Below are 17785 nucleotides of genomic sequence, written 5' to 3' on the forward strand. Positions count from 1 at the left end.
GGCCTGAGACCTGGTCTCACATTAATTATACAAGCAGCTTGAAGTGCATGACATGCCCCAGCTGTGGCAAAGGCCTCTGGGGAGTTGGGAAACAGCAGTTGATTTATTTCTTTTCTTTTTAAAAAGTCTGTCTGCTTGTTCTTTCATTCATCCTTATAAGGCAGTTTATTTTTAAATTAGGAAAGTTCTCTCTACATCCACAAATATGGCTTGAGTACTAAAATACATGAGATAAGGTATGCTTAGAAGGCACTCAACAAAGGCTCCGTTCCCCTGCAAGTAATTTTTAAAAAAATAAAGATGTTATTTTATAAAGAAGGTATTCTTACCCATGTTGTATGATGACCAAACAAAAACTCAGGGAGATGAGGAGACGTGACTGAAATCACACACACTACACACCTCACAGGAGCATAAAGATTAAATAAGAACCAGGGCCGGCCATGAACCCAAGGAGTTCCCAGAGAGGGAAGCTCTCTCCATCACCCCAAGTCACCTCTTAATGCATCACTGTAGCTGTCCACTGGAAAATTCTACTCAAATTTCACCATATGATGAGAAAGTTGGAGAAGACCTGCCAACGATTTACACCAAGTGGCTATTCTTACAGGAACACGAAAAGGAGAAAGGGGCAGGAAGTCAATGAAGAAAAATGAGAAAGGCACATCACTCATTTAAGCAATGTGACCTGGGGCCAACACACTTATCTGGAAACCTAGCAAACTAATCTCAAGCTAATCCCGATCACTGGTGTGGTAACTCTGAGTTAGGATATCTGTACCTGAAATCCAGTCATGGAAGAAACAAAGTAAACCATTTATCATAGAAAGATGAGTGATCCCTAACATTTATTTCAAATTGCTGGCCCTCTTTGAGAATTTCATAAAAGCTATGGACTCGACCCAGAGAAACACACCAATCTACGAACACAATATTTTGAATAAAATTTCAAGGGGTACAAGAAACCCCCTGAAGACCATCCTATGAGTCTAGGTTAAGCACGCTCAATTTTAAAGCATTCGAATCTTTAAAAGATTTAAAGAATTGAATTGGCTTTCTTTGGGTATTTAAAAAGGCTCAAAAGCATATGAAACAAATATATGACAGATCAAAAAACCTCCAGGGCCACGACTGCTTAGAAGCTCTCGCAAATATTTTGAAATTTTTGTTTCAACCTCATGAACAATTCTGAAACGCATCCAGAAGCACCCTCTCTTGGCAGACGAGGAAAATGAGTGTGGGCACTTATTGAAGGAGACACTAGTGCCGGTCACGTTTGCTCCGCTCACCCAGGCCCCTGCTCTAAGTGCCAGTTACACAGCGACAACGCCAGACTTGTATCTCCATGCTCTCTGTGCTCCTGGGCCGCCTATCTTCACAGTATGTCCAGTTATTGTGTCCGAAACATTAAGCCAAGTATCTAGGCATTATATTCCTGATTCCTCTCTTACCCACAAATCTCATGTCCATTCCATCTGCAGGGCTGGTTGAGCTTGGCTTCCTTAACTAGTCCCTCTCCTTCCATTTTTGCCTTCCTGAAGTCTATTAGTAAGAGAGCAGATGGAGCAGCAATCCCCAACCTTTTTGGCACCAGGGACCCATCTCAAGATGATTCAAGGGCATTATATTCAAGTTCACCTTCTGCTGTGCAGCCCGGGTCCTAACAGGCCTGGACTAGTACCAGTCCATGGCCCAGAGGTTGGGGACCCCTGAGATAGAGGGTCCTATCATATTAAGTCATTAAACTTAAATCACTCCCTTGCTGTAAGTATCTTGAGACATCCAATCCGCAGAATACCATCCAAAGTGTCTACGTGACCTGGTCCCAGCCTAATGCTCTGACATCACCTCATGCCACTTTGCTCTGGATCTCTAAGTTCTAGACACATTGTCCTTCTGTTGTTGCTGAGACCTGCTGTTGAGTTGTTCCTGCCTCAGGGCCTTTGTACTTCCTGTTCACATTGCCTATGTGTTCTTTCCCAAATTCTCAAGTGACCTGCTCCCTCCCTGTGGTCACATTATTTTCAGAGAGGGCTTTCCTGACCACCTGTAATAACTTCCTGTACTCTCTATCCTTTTACTCTGCTGTTTTCTTATAGTACTTACCACACCTGAAATTACATCATGTATACATTTGTTTGCTTGTTTGCCCTCTACCACCATAAAGTAAGTCGCTCCATCAAGGTGGCTTTGTGATTCTCTTGTTCACCCCTGTATTCTTGGCCCCTAAAAAGACCTGGCCCACAGGAGATCCTCAGTAATTCTCTGTTGAATGAAGTGGTCACCTGGCTTGGCCTCCTCATTTAGTAAAGATCAGTGGAGGAAGAAGTGTATATAAATTTCTAAGAGTCTGGGCTCCAAAATTCAAAATCCAGCTCTGTAAGTTACTGGCCCTGAAACCTGTTAGGCGCAAATGACCCATTCTCCCAAAACTGCAGTCTGCCTCTCAGAAAAAAGATAATAAGTACCTATTGCAAAGGACTGCTGGAAGGATTAAATGAGATAATGAATGTAAAACAGTACGATGCTTGGCACATAGTAAATGCTCAATAAAAGGTAGCTGTAATTACTGTTGCAATGATTATTCTCATTTGTTAGATGAGGCAATTGAGATCCAGCAGACAAGGGACTGCCCTATATCACATGATCACATGGCTAATGGGGGGGGCGGGTATTAGGGCGTGCCGTAGAACTCTTCTAAGATTACAGAGCAGATGAGAGGAAAAGCCTGACTTGAGGCTGCATGCTTCTACTCCTGGGTTTTTCTCCTAGCTTGTCTTTTCAATCTTTCTGGACATACCCTAAACCTAATTCAAACATCCAATATTCTTATGTATGCCAGAAGGAAGAACCTCTTAGCAAAGATCAGTAATCTGATTTTCATCCTAGGATCTGATGCAAACCCTGGTCCTCACACCTACCAAGCTAGGAATTACTTACGTAAATCTGTTCCGTACTTTAGTCCTACTTTGGGCACCCAGCCCTTGCTTCGGAAATAATGGTATGCCATGTAGGTAGTCCTGAATGTGGGCTGAACTATGGTGAAAACTTTCCAGAGTTTCACAATCGTTAAAGGCTCCTGAAGTTATTGAATAAAAGACAGGCATTATTATATATGCACTCATCATTCAGCCAGTGAATCAACATCTGTAAATGTGAAGCTGAAGCAGTGAAAAACACAAACACTGGTAACCATAGCAAAGGGGTTTAACTAGATCTGGACCTGTGCTGTCCAATGACATGCCTGCACTGAGATGTGCTGCATGTGTAAAACACACACGGAATTTCAAAAGCTTAATGTAAATAAATAAATAAATAAATAAATGATCTCAATAATTCTGGATATGTTGGGTTGAATAAACTATGTAATACATTTTAAATTAATATCACCTAATCTTTTTTCCTAAGATTTTATTTATTTATTTTTAGAGAGAGGGGAAGGGAGGAGAAAGGGAGAGAAATATTGATGAGACAGAAACATCGACTGGTTGCCTCTTGTATGCACCCTGTCTGTGGACTGAACCCACAACCCAAGCATGTGCCCTGCTGGGGAACTGAAACCATGACCATTTGCTTTGAGGGATGACACCCAATCAACTAAGCCACACTGGTCAGGGCACTGACTTTTTCAAACCTTTTTAATGTGGCTACCAGAAAATTTTAGATGATGCTGGTGGCTTCTGTCTGAGGCTACCCTGAATGACATTTGAGATGAGAAGAGAGTAGCCAAGTGAAAGGGAGTGGGGAGGGCCTGGGAGGAGGAGGAGGTGATGACAGCTGGGGAAGAACACCCCAGGCAGAGAGACGAGTGCGGGCTGGGGTGCTCAAGTGTAACCAGTCCACAAGGGCAGCACGTTCCAAAAGACCCTAACAGATAGCTACTGTATGTCGGGCCATGCTCAGAAAAGCCACCAATAATTTTGTAAAAGGCTTTTAAAAAATACTCCATTTAGTTTTTGAAACTAGAGACTTTATCTGATGGCATAAATTAATAATCCAACTGCTTATAAGAGAACTATGTTTCTAATGTAGGACTTGAAAGAGACAGAATGGTTTGGTTCAGAGAACATTCCGGTGTATCAATACAAAATAATACAACCACAAAAACTAGGTAAGTTTGGAAAGTTTTTGCCTCATTTCAGTGCTTAGTAAAATGGTCAATTCTTCTGTTGGTTTAGGGTTCACTCACTTGAAAAGATTTGCTCAGCTGGCTCAAATGAAGAAGTTAATACCATAAATATGAGTTAGAGTTGGGAGTTTTTTTCCCTTTTACTTTTCTGGGGTTGTTCCTAAGGTGGAATCTCCTTATGTGTGTGGCCTTCAAATCCCACTGAGAGGAAACATTCAACCCCTCCTCTGAGAAGCAAGTCTTGTAGAGAAGGCTGAACGTCCAACATGGATAGCCCACTGTGTTTCAGATGTTGAGGATTCTATGTAGCAAATGGAATGTTCTGACAAGTTTCTGCTAAGGCCCAGGAGAGGAGACAGGGTGGGCTAAGAATGGCCACCATCTGGAATAATGAGTCACCCATCAACTAGACACCAAATTTCCAAACCAACGGAATACTCATGAAAAAGATTTATGTAATTAGAACTTGATGAATGATAAAATTAAGTACTTCCAAGAATGGAATAAAATATGCTTTCCCTGGTCTATTTACTGTTCCCTTTTTAATTTTAACTTCATTTGAATTAGTTTGAATGCATATTATATTCACATGGTTCAAAATTCAAAAAGTACAAAAAGTGAACAGTGGAAAGTCACCCTCCTATCTGTGTTGCCAGCCCTCCATTTCCTCTACTAGAAGGCAAGCAGTGGTCTAACTTCTTATGGGATGACCTTTCTTCTAGGGGAAGCAGGCCACTCTATAAAATCATGGGCTTTGGACCCTGGGTGAGTTATTTAATTTCTCTGAGCCTCACTTACCTTATCTATAAAATTCTTACCAGATGGAAGTTAAGGATTGGACGTATTGTATGTAAAGCACCCAATAAACAGCCTGAAGTGGGGCTAAACACTGGTAGCTTTTATTTTTTGTTATTAATTTTTAGTGTTGTTCTGACATAGATTTCCTGGTCATTATGTAAAATAATGCTCTTCTCCTAACCTCTGGGAATAAAACTCAATCTAAGAGTGTCAAAGCTAGCTTTTGCCTTATCAGTTCCAATTCAGGACCCAAAGCTGAAACTTAGAGAAAAAGCCAATTCCTGTTTTATTCAGTGAAAGTAGATACATTTGTATTGAAGCAACTGAAATTACTACAACCTGCTTTTAACATCAGGAAAATTTAAAATGGATTGTATTTAAATATAACATCTTACCTTCTCATAGTAAATACTTAGACATCCCAGAGCATAGACCAGGAAGAAGGCCTAGAAACAGAGCAAGCAGAAAATGCTGTTTAGAAACTATTCCATATTCGTGAGAAAGTATTTTACAGATTGATTTGTCTTTGCCTCAAATAAAAATTCATGTCCTTGAATCTTTATCAAGTAATCACATATTTTTAACAGAAATGGTTCATACAAATTTTCAAGGATTAAAAAAAAATCTATGAAAACATAAATGTCACAGACTGGTTTAAAATCAGTAAAAAACACCCACTCTCACCACTTTTATTCAACATAGTATTGGAAGTCCTAGCCAGAGCAATAAGGCAAGAAAAGGAAATAAAAGGCACCTAAGTTGGAAAAGAAGAGGTAAAGCTCACTATTTGCAGATGACATATTATACATAGAAAACCGTAAGGAATCCACCAAAATACTATTAAAACAAATAAATAGATTCAGCAAAGTTGTAAGATATAAAATAAATATCAAGAAATCTGTTGTTTCTATACACTAATAATGAACTATCAGAAAAAGAAATTTTAAAAAATCCCATTGACAACTGCATCAAGAAGAATAAAATACCTAGGAATAAATTTAACCAAGGAGGTGACTTGATAAATGTCCACAGATATAATCCAAGTAACAACACTCCTTGAAATCCTTGATAATCTTTAAAAGAATAAAGTGGTCTGAGAGCTACTTTAGTTTTACCCAGATCTAAATCTAGAGCTTTTTGAAGGTGAAGGTGGTTATGTGCCCACCTCAGTCACCAAGGTCCAGCTACCTGCTCCTGCCTGGACTCTCTGCTCTTACTTGGTCCCTCGTAGTTCGCTCTCCACAGGAGGCAGAGTCATTTTCTTAAAATATGATGATGTGGCTCCCATGACTATAACTCTCCAAAGGGCTTTATTGCACTCTTGCTTCCTATCACCTGCAGCCACTCCATGTCTGACCACCAGTCTCTCGAGCTGCCTTGGCCCACTCAACACACTAAGCTCATCTCTGCCTTTGTAATTGCCCTGCTTCCCATATCTGGCAAAATCTGTCCTGAACTCAAAGGTCACTTCTCAGAGAGGTCTTCCCCAACCACAATGTTTAGGTTACCCCATCCTGACTGTCTTCTTCTAAAGAGCACTTATTTTATCTGAAAATATCCCTCTTATATGTGTCTTTACAAATAGAATGCAAACTCTGTGAGAATAGACAGGTCTAGAAAGGCATGCAGCACACTGTGGGTGCTCAGAGTCATACTGAATAAGGAAACAGGTCCCTGGATCCTGCCCTTGGTTCAGGCCCAAACTGCCAGAGCCACCTGAAGCAGACTGGGCTCTTTTAGCTCCTTTCTCCTCAGTGTGGACACACTGTCCTATCTCTCCTCTCAGGTACTAATGATGGCCTCCCAGGTGTCCAACAATCTTATTCTGACCTTTACTCTTCCCACGGCCCACTTATTAATACAGAATACCTTTCTTTCCCCCTCAGATGGACACCAATGGTGGCCAAAAGCTGCAATGGAAAAGACAAAGTTGGTTCCTCAAACAGTCGAGCCCTCTTTTCCCTTTCACTTTCTCACTGCTTGGTTCAGAACAGTGTAACGGAAAGAATGAACTCTGACACATGACAGACCGGGGATGGAGTCCTCATTAATGGCCAGGGCCTTGGAAGTCACACTTAAACTCTCCTACCTCACCTATAAAATGGGAATAATAATGTCTTCTTAAAGCTTTAATGAAGTTAAAGCTCATAAAGATTTAAGAAGCTCTGCAAAGCATCTAACTGCTCAATTCATTTTAGTGCCCCCTCTTTCTAAAAACCCTTTAGATGTTGCAGTCTGTAAAAGTTCAATCCAACTTTTGCCTAGCAAGAAATTCCTTCCTCGTATCTGTTAGAATTTAAGTTCTTCAGAAATTTTCCACTGTTAGCAAATATATTTCCTTAAGAACTGATGAAACCAATGCCTCATTTTTATTGACCTGAAATGGCTTTTATGAATCAATGCAAACTGATCTTAGGCACTTATTACAGATGGAGAGGATCTTAACTCAACTGAGTTGGTTTTATTTAGAATGAAGTCATCAGTATACTGGGGAGGTCTGTGGAGGCTGGTGATTATGTCCCTTGAGATCTCACTGATAAGTCTTTGCTTTGGTAGTTCTAATAAGATAGAGGGATGAGTTGAACAATGATTTTAATGCTGTATCGCTAAATCCACATAAGGCCCAAATCACTATAACAGAAGAATAGCTATCAGTAACAGATCTCAGAGAGGCAGACCTTTAAATCAGCTCTGGTAGTGCCATTCAATTGCTAAAAAGAACTGCTGTGAGTCACTGTAGCAGGGCTGCTTGTGCTCCTGACATTTATGGAAATACATTAAAATGTTCAAGCTGTGTGCTGAACATGGGTGATCCTTTCAAAGAAAGTCTGCTGAACAGAAGTGAGAAGCAGAGCCAGGTTTAACTGCATGTTCCTTGAAAACTTCTGCAACACGTCTCTGGAGTGTTTTCAGGAGCCAAACAGCTTCCAAGAATGCAGACCAACCTCATCTGCTACCTCCTATTACTCTCGCCTTTTTTCAAGGAGTGTGTGGAAGGCTTTTTATTTGTCATTAAAAGCATCAACTGGTCACCCACCTGGGTCAGGAAGGTTGAAGCTCCATTTTCTACCCCTGATATTCTCTCCAGGCCTATTGCTGCCACCTCCCAGAGCTGAGAGGCTGGGAGGGTCCTCAAGGGTCAGCCCTCCAGCCCACGTTCTTACTGATGCCAACTCTGGTTCCTGCCACTCCCCTACATCACCGCCTGCAATGTCCCGGGGCCACCATGGCCCAGCTCAGACTCATGCCTGTCACAATTTAGCCTTCCCTTGCTGTCACTTCCAGTGCTGAGCTGAATGATAGGGGACCTAGAGCCCATGCCGTCCCCTGTGTCCATTTGGCAATCCCCTATTTATTCTTTTAACATCTGCAGGTATCACCAACTCTGTAAAGTCTTTCCAGCTAGCATGTGTCCCTTTGGACTCCATCAATTTCTATGCAAATTTCATACCTGTACACATCCATTTAACAAGTAATAAGCACCTAATGGATGTGAGGTATTGGGTATAAGGACACAACAGGAGCAACATTGGGACAAGGTGTGTGTGTGTGTGTATCAATATCACACTATATTTATCACTCTGAACTGTAATGATTTCTGGGCTGTTTAGGACCAGAGCCGTATTCTATTTACTCCTGTATTACTAGTACTTAGCCCAGTGCCTGGCACACAGTAAACACCCAGTGAATACCTCTGCAAAATCCTGACTGCATACCTAAAACTGGATAGAAAGAAAGAAAATACATTCAGAACAAATGGAAGCACTAAGTGTTATATAGAGGAGATTATGTTTTAAAATTAGCAATTTTTTTACAAATTTCCCAGATTCATGTTTGTTGGATTCATACTGGTAAAACAGTTTGTATTGCTATAATATTATATACCTACTACACTTAAATTAAAAAATACTGTTGTGAAATAAAGAGTTCCAATTAGCTACTAAACAGGTTTTTTTTTCTTCAAAGGGTATATTTTCTAAAAATTTCCCGAGCTACTAATAGTTTTTCAAAGTAACTTGGTAATGATGCTGACGACAAGACCAGGCACGAACACTTGCTGAGCATCTACTATACACCAGGCACTGAGCTGAACCCATCGCATGCACAATTTACTTTCCAGAGCACCTTATGAACAAGGGTTATGTAACCCTCATTGTACAGAGAAGAAAGCTGAGACTCAGGGGACGTTCTACATACGTGCTGTCCAACACAATGGCCACTAGCTATATGTGGCTATTGAGTATTTTAAAGGTAGCTGGCACAACTGAGAAACAGAATTTTGAATTTTGTTCAGTTTTAATTAATTTAAATTAAATATAGCCACACACAGCTAGAGGCTACTGTATTCAACAGCAGACTAAGCGTTCTCGTTTGTAAAATGAGATGAAGTAAATAATTCTAAACATCCTTTCCTGTCTGAAAGTCTATTCTTTGTACCTATGGCTTCACTGCAAGGAAGGAAATGCAGACCAAGAGATCAAGAGGCTATGGAGACACAGTTACTTCCTCGTTAACACAGCTATGAAATTACCCACACGGATGCATTTAACAAGCACTCCTTGACACCTACGTACACACCAAGAACTACTGCAGAAGCAAGTTATCCAAGCCAGACAAGAGCACTCCCGGACAGGAGACATAATGCCCTTGGGCATGAGACTGTGGAAGGGGTGTCATCCTCAAGGGCAGAAAGGACATTTCTGTGTACAGTATAAATGTAAGCAAAAAAAGGGAAGGGCTGAATGTCACATGAACCCACGCTAGAGGAACTCCGAACCGGAGGAAAAACATGATGTGGTTTTTAGGAAGTTATGCTTTTAGCCAACTTGTGAGAAAGTAGCTACTGTGTTAAATAGGTCCTGTATTAGTAATTCTGCAGAAGGAAATACCTCGAGAGCCTTTGGTAATCAGCAGTCATCACATGTCTTGAAGTGCATCACAGCTTACTGGAAGTTGGTGAAATTCCACAAATACACTAAAAGCCACTGAACTGTACACTTTAAATGGGTGAATGGTATGGCATGTGAACTCTATCTCAATAAACTATTGTTTTTGAACCCAGTGAAAATTAGTAATACTTGGCCAATCTAAAATTTTGATGTGTCAAGAAGTGCTCAGACAAACCTCTTAGAACCTCTGTGGAATGATATACAGAAGCCCCCCCACCCCCAAGGCACATCTCAAAATTGATAAAATAAAAGCTAAGGAGTGAAATTTAGGCAGGTCTAGTCTGGAAGCTGCCCAGGGTGACCCAATACCTAATTGTGATACTCAATTACTGATTACTTAGTTACTGAATTATGTACAGAGTTGCATTCTGAGGTAGACTCACCTACACAGTCTTGCCCGGGCCCAGAGACAGTGGCTGAAAAGAGAACAGGCTGGAAACATACCTCTTCTAGGCTGAGTTGCAAATACTCAAAGATCCTATATGGGTTTCTTCTGCATATTAATATCTTTTCTTGTGCCAACTGAAGAGAAAGAAGTAAAATACATACATAACAAATGGAAGCACTAGATGTTATATAGAGGAGATTGTATTTTAAAACAAATAATTTTCTTACAAATTTCCCAGATTCCCATTTGTTGGATTCATACTGTTAAAAAGTATTTTTTTTTGTTATTTATGTGCAAAAAATTTTGGTTTTGTACTATTAACATTTTATTTCTTTTCTTCTTGTCCCATGAATTTTTCCCCTAGTGGTCATGTTGTTGATTTTATGTTTTGCTTTTTTTTCACTGTACCTCACAAGCCGGTGCCCAGGTTCTTAATGAGACATCATAAACCTCATTTGAAAGGCTGGATAACATCTCTTCAAGTGCGTGCTTCATATACTACTACTTAACCATTAGGCTGTTTCTCATTTTTAACGATTACAGATAATTCTAGGGCAACTCTAACAGTGCATCCCTTAATGAAGTGGCTGTGAGTCTGCTTCTCAGCCTTCTCTTGCGACGGCTGACCCCCACACCAGAGACCCACCCCCGCATCCATACGCAGGACTGTGTGCGATCACTGCTGCGTTTCTTCTTCTCCCACACAAAGGGGGATTATTGGACCTGCTGTAATTTGTATGTTTTTAAAATGTTAAGTTATTCACAAACTTTAAGGTTTTAGTGAAACAGCTCTTCCAATTACTGAGCCACCAGCGCAGAACCCAGCGCTTGCTGGTTCCCCTGGAGTGTCTGCAGTGTGGTGTCGTGACCTCCTCTCGCATAAACCGGGTGTTTAATATGGGCCTGCTACCAGTTCCAAGTGAGGGACATCCAATTAGTCAGTACCTCCTATGAACCAGAAACAGATGGCTTTGAAAGAAGTGATTTATTTTCTTCTACTTACTTCATCTGGGGCATCTTCCCTCTCGCTCACATCATCACACACGACTTCCTCCACCAGCACATACTCGTCATCAGGGCCTCTCTCTCTGGCACAGAGACCTGCCTGTTGGCTGCTGTCCCGAGTGCCACCCTGGGGCAGGAGAACACCTTGTTTGCCATAATGGACTTGGGGCAGAGCTGCAGTGACCTCTAACACATGTTCCTCTGAGCCGTTTGCAGTTAGTGGGTCATGCCCAGGGCCTTCCTGCAGGCAGCCTGATTGCTTGCTGGGATCCTCAATATCATCTGACTTTCCTGAGTCCCCGTTCATCACAGAAAGTGTCTCTTTATCCATGGTGGCTTCTGTTTTGGAAACTATTTCAGAATTCGGCTCATCAGGCAATGGAATGTCTTCATTCCTTTTGATGTAAAAATGCTCAAGTGGTTTTGTGTAATCTTCAAGGATTCTATGCACTGTACTCTCATCATGAGCCTGTCTTTGCATGAGCTTTGTGGCCCATTCTACACTACGCTGATATCTGCAAAATAGAGATACTATTAGTAACAACACTTGAATTTCAGTATTTAAAAGTCAACAGAGTGCATAAAAAAGATGGGAAGGTAGCATGCCAAAATGTTTACAGTGTTTTTTCTCAATGGCAGGCTATAGGTAAATGTTTTCTTTGTACTTTTCTGCATTTTCTAACTGTTCTGCAATGAACATGTATTACTTTGTTTTTATTATAGAGCTTCATTTAACTTGCTCAACTGGAAAAAAATTAACCTCAGTTTAATAAAGTATGAGCATTTATGTAATTTAAAACTGGTAGACCAAATGATTTAGGTAGATATAAAAAGAAAATGGCCATTCTTTATCATAATTTGTTCTGTATTATCTTCAATTTAGGTATCACATTTTCAGATATATATCCCACTCATACCATAAAGAGCCTTTGTTTAGTAATGGAAAGCAAAAATGAAAAATGCAGTAAATGTTTTTCACAGTATCTCCTAATGTCTCTAGTGCACATGAAAAAAAATGTATATGGTTATGTACATACAGCCAAGCATCCGAATAGAAATGGCTCCTTCCTCCATAATAATTTTTAAACTATATTTTAAGGTAAAAAAACACACGCTTAGTTTCTTAACCTTGAAAGTAAGTCTGAACACTTTCTTGTTACAAAAAGTTACAGTAAGACAACAGAGCTCTGCCCTGGTTAAGAAGCGTCAATATCGAACAATGCTGCTGGGATACACTCACAGGATACGAGGCCACTGCTACTTGTGGGAAATCTGATCAGCAGAACGCTGAAGACATGGTAAAACTCACGCACTTTTGCCTCTACCTATAGCAGCAAGTGTAAAAAGCACCTAAGAAGACAACTGGCTTGTAAAAGACAAATGTAATTTTATACTTCACCTTGAGTATTTTGTCTGTGTATGGAAGACTGAATATGTCATAGCTTATAAATAAACTGCTACGTCTCACATACAGTTCAACATGGAAGTTAGCTTCTGTTGTATTTAAAAAAGATTATGTGGCTGCTTAATCCTGATTCATCAAGAGAATCTCCAAGCTGTTGACATTCTGTTTATCCTACATGGGGATGAATATGCATTTCTATAGACTGGGAATGGTATCTTAGATTTAAAAATTAAAACCTGGCAAGGCTCCTCTAACACCGAAGCAGCAGGAGGATGCAGCGACACACATTTTGTGTTCAACCCTGTCACTTATAATTGTGTGACAAAACCAATTACCTAACTTCTTTGTGCTTCAGTTTCTCTACCCATAAGCCGGGGTAAATACTACTACTACCTCAGAGGAATCACGTTCTGTGCTGCTTTTTATAATCAGGGCAAACGAAGTAGTTGCCCATATAACAGTGAGATGTCTTTCACCCATAGGAAAAGTCATTGTAGCATGCCGTTTGAAGAAAACTTTCACTTGAGAGATATAGAAAGAATCTATGCTCTTCAGATCACCTACGCAGGGATGTCCAACTCATTTTCACCAGTGGCCACATCAGCCTTGCAGCTGCCTTCAAAGGGCCGAATGTAATTTTAGGACTGTAGAAATGTAACTATTCCTTAACTAGGGGCAAGGAGCTCTACATTTGGCCCTTTGAAGGCAACCACAAGGCCGATGTGGCCCCCAGTGAAAATGAGTTTGATACCCCTGACCTACAGCATTGGTTCTATGGCTTTAGGGGCCTGTGAATCTTCTTTATTTGTACATGAATTTTCCTGTCAATGTATATTTTTCTGGGGAAGGGAACCACAAGTTTTAATCAAATTCCTTCACTCAAAATATATGAAAAGAACCACCAAATTAAAGGTTTGAGCAGAAGATCTGAAACTGAGAGGGAGAGCACACACAGGTCACTGCTCTGCTCTTTGCAAAAGAGTGGGGAAGGCAGATGTGAGCTCAAATCCTCACTCCATCATGTTCTCGTAATAGCTGCATACCCTTTTTTCTAAGGCTCAGTTCTTCCTCTGTGAACCAGGGATAACTACTTTCCTCATGGGGCTGTTGCAAGGATTAAAGGAGGCAAGACATGTAAAACGCTCAGGACATAGTAAGTGCTCAATAAATATTTGTCACTATTTAATTGTCGGGTTTTTAGGGAGACTTGAAAAATAAAAACATTTTGACTAAATATATGTCACATTAAAAATGCACACCTTAATTACCATATTATGCTGTGTATAATGTGCACTTTTTTGCCCAAGTATTTGAGGGGAAAACAAGGATACACATTATATATGTGTAGTACCTGAAGTACCTTGTATCTGTTACATTTTGTAATTATGTTACATAAAATTTCTTGTATCTTTTGTTCAAAAATAAATGCTGAAATTCCTTTATAATACAAAAAACAAGTATCTAAATATAAATAGATAAATAATTTAATTTAAAAATTAAAACAAAAGATTTTTTTCCTGAAAGTTTGGGCCAAAAATGTGTGTGCACATTATACATGGCAAAATACAGTAACTGCTCTTTGTGAGCAAGAGCAGCCATGTGGGGAAAACCGCTGCGCCACATCTGGGTTCTGGAGTTGGCTCTGCTGTGATTCTCAGTTAAGCCACTTAGCACCCCTAGTCTTTCTGTTTTTCTGCCAAATGCCAGAATCATGCCTGCATTTCTGTCTCACCATGACCTCAGATGTTCGTTGATGAAAGCACAAATGAGACAGTGGCTGCCAAAGTATGTAGAAGAAAGCCTCTGAGTAAGACTGGTGATGAAAACAGCCAGATGCACGAATGACTAAGACATATGGCACACGGGTCACAGAACAGGATCCTCTAATTGGCTGGCAATGCTTTCAAAAGCCAAATCCTACTGAGGTTAACCCCAAATACTGCTGGAGAAACTTCAGGAAGAGAAAAGTGAAAGTCAGAAAACATAAGGGGGAGTGAGGCAGAAGGAAAAGGTGGCGGCAGCTCTGATGAGAAACAGTGATGAGACTGATGAAAAGCAACGGGAACATGGAACGGTGCCGCTCGAACATCCTCAGCTGCTCATGTTTCTGTGCCTTGAGCGCCTCTCTCACTTCCACAGAATGCCCTTCTCCACCGTCTTATTAATGCCCATTTATCACTGAAAGTTCACAGCAAAATGTTTTTTTAATCCTTACCTGAGGGTATGTTCATTGATTTTAGAGAAAAAGGAAGGGGGAAAGAGAGAGAGAAACATTGATTGGTTGCCTCCTATCCATGCCCTGACAGGGGATCGAACCCGCAACCCAGATATGAGCCCTGACTACAACCATTTTGTGTAGTGGACAACGCTCCAATTAACTGAGCCACCTTGCCATGGTGCAAAAGGGTTTTGGGTCAGTCTGTTTGGGTCCAAGTACTGGTCTTAACCAAGTTACTTAACCTCCTCTGCTTGTTTCCTCACCTGTCAAAGACAGGATGTACCTCATGGGGTGATGGAAGGACTTAGGAAGACAATCCATATACTTCTAATTAGCATGGTACCTAGCACAAAGAACATACTCAAGAAACGACAGTACGTAAAACTATGTCATTCTCATTCTGTGTCAACTCCCTTTAGGCTCTGGAGCTGGACTTCCTGGTTTAAGCTCACGTAATCTTGGGCAAGATAATCACGGATTCCCATGTATGGGATGGAAATGACTACACCTACCTGAAATGTTTCTTAAGAAGATGAACTGAGATGATAAACAGTTATACAGACAGTAACTCGCACTGCTGGAACAATCTCTACCCTTTGGCTATAACGATGATAACGGTGGTGTTGGCTACTACCAGAAGCTATGATGAGGCATGGAAGGATCCTCCCCTAGAGCCTTCTGAGGGAGCATAGCTCTAGTGTGCCTTGATTTTGGATTTCTGACCTCCAGAACTGTGAGAATAAATTTCTGTTCCTCTAAGCCATCTAAGTTTCCAGTACTTTGCTTACGGCAGCCCTAGGAAACTAATACAAGAATTGATAAAATTCTTGGAATATTTCAATGAAGAGCTTACAAAGGAATAACCTTCAGGGAGGTGACCATCTCCCCCATCCAGAACCTTACATAGTCAAGCTGGCTTAACGTCAGGTCATCTTTACTGCCAGCCCGATCAGGACGCAGTTCTGAGGGGCGGGCTTCTGATCTGTTTCTGAGTATTTGTGTTGGCTGCAGCAACCTGCAGATACTGCAGCCCTCCTGGGATGGGGGCTCGGCCAGGTTCTTAGCAGGGCCCTTTTACAGACTGGAGCCTACTCCTGTGCCCAGCCTGTGGTTTCAGCCAAAGCAGCCAATGAGATCTCCCTGGTGCGACTGCCTCCTGGGCCCTCCTTTGGCTGTGGGGTTATTGGTCATGTAAACAAAAAGGAGCTATCAGATTCTGCCAGTGTATGCAAAAGCAAGATGAGAAAACACTGTGGGCTTCAGTGGCTTTAAAAGCCTTCCTGGATGAGTCCTGGTTGGGTAGCTGAGTTGGTTGGAGTGATGTCCATACATCAAAAAGGTTGCAGGTTTGATTCCAGTTAGGGCACATACCTAGGTTGTAGGTTCTATCCCCAGTGGGGCACATATGAGAGATCAATGTTTCTTTCTCCCATTGATGTTCCTTTCTCTCTAAAAAAACAATAATAAAATGTCCTCAGGTGAGAATTAAAAAAAATTAAAATAATAAAATAAAATAGAATAAAAGAATAAAATAAAATAAAATAAAATAAAATAAAATAAAATAAAATAAAATAAAATGAAACGATTCCTGAAGAGCTGCAACTCAAGCTTCACCTCAGGGATGATGAGGATTTAGACAGGTGATCATTAGCCAACAAGATGCTATGACAGAACCACTAAATGCTGGGGCTCCCAAGAGGAACCAGGTGTGATCCCTGCTCTCCAAGAACTGACATCCTAAATCTAGGTATATGATGAACAGTACAGTGAGGGGCACCAAAGCAGACTCCCTGGGAGCTGGAGGAATGACTCCTAACTCAGCGGAGGGGAGGGTGATAGTGAGCAGAGAAACTCTGAGGGCGACAGTAAGCTGTATGTGGAATGTGCAGAAACAGCCAGGCAGTGTGTGTGTCTGCTGAGTTAGGGAGAAAGGTTCCAAGAAACGGGAACAGTGTAAACAAGTGCCTGGAGGAAGGAGTCGCACTGTGTGAGTGGGTGAGGAAGAGACTCTGTGAAATCTTCCTTCTCTAACCCTGCAAGTGTAAAGCAAGGAAAGAGGTCAGGGCCATGCATGCCCCCCAGCACAGGAGGCCAGTTCTAAATCTAAGTCTAAGCATCTTAGCACTTAAAGATCTATACATGACTGGGTAGTTATTTGTTCATATTTTGGAAGGAATTCAACTTGCAAAGGATTTGGTTTAGGATTATTTTAAAAATTAAGTTAGTACATTTGAAATATGATTTGATTCACATTAAATTTAGACAATTTTTGAGGACACATCTACTTAAAAAAAATGGCAGGGGCTACCACATCAGAAAAGGTTATCTAAAAATAAGACCTGAATTGTCCTGGCTGGGTTCTCAGTCGGTTAGAGTGTCATCCCAATAAGCCAAGGTTGCAGGTTCGATCCCAGGTCACGGTACATACAAGAGTCAACCAATGAACGCATAAAAAAGTGGAACAACAAACCTATGTGTGTCTGTCTGTCTCTTTCCCCCCTTCCTCTCTCTCTCTAAAATCAATCAATGAAAATAAATAAAAATAGAAATAGACTTGATTTAAACCATAATTTTGACCAAGGTCAAAGTTCACCATGACTTACTTCTTTGATGTGATTATAGGCATATTTGTCTTCATATCTGTAACAACAAAGAAGTTCTATTAATTCGGATAAAATTTCCTTAAGGAGAAAAAAACACTAAAAACCTAAAGAACACTAAGAGAATTTCAAAATTCACCAAATCATACCCTTAGAAGGTTGACTGTCCAACCATCAAGAGCAAACAGGTGTTTTACATGCCATTGCTCCATGCACCCAAACCCCTGGCAGGTGTAGCTGACCAATCAGAGCTTTTGCTGGGCTCAGGTGTGACTTCGGAATCCTTCTCAACT

General features: G+C 40.9%; 1 protein-coding gene across 3 annotated transcripts in view; it reads right to left on the bottom strand.

Moving 5' to 3' along the window:
• Window positions 1-17785, bottom strand: part of TSEN2 (tRNA splicing endonuclease subunit 2) — a 39525-nt gene that overhangs the window by 8377 nt on the left and 13363 nt on the right. For all 3 annotated transcript variants that reach the window (XM_036030786.1, XM_036030784.1, XM_036030785.1), the window contains exons 5-9: window positions 17496-17532; window positions 11268-11784; window positions 10321-10398; window positions 5323-5373; window positions 2941-3079 (exon numbers count right to left, since the gene is read on the bottom strand). In XM_036030786.1, coding sequence (XP_035886679.1) covers window positions 2941-3079; window positions 5323-5373; window positions 10321-10398; window positions 11268-11784; window positions 17496-17532 — 822 coding nt within the window. The remainder of the gene's footprint in view (window positions 1-2940; window positions 3080-5322; window positions 5374-10320; window positions 10399-11267; window positions 11785-17495; window positions 17533-17785) is intronic.

Source organism: Phyllostomus discolor, chromosome 7, assembly GCF_004126475.2.
Source record: "Phyllostomus discolor isolate MPI-MPIP mPhyDis1 chromosome 7, mPhyDis1.pri.v3, whole genome shotgun sequence".
Lineage (NCBI taxonomy): Eukaryota > Metazoa > Chordata > Mammalia > Chiroptera > Phyllostomidae > Phyllostomus > Phyllostomus discolor.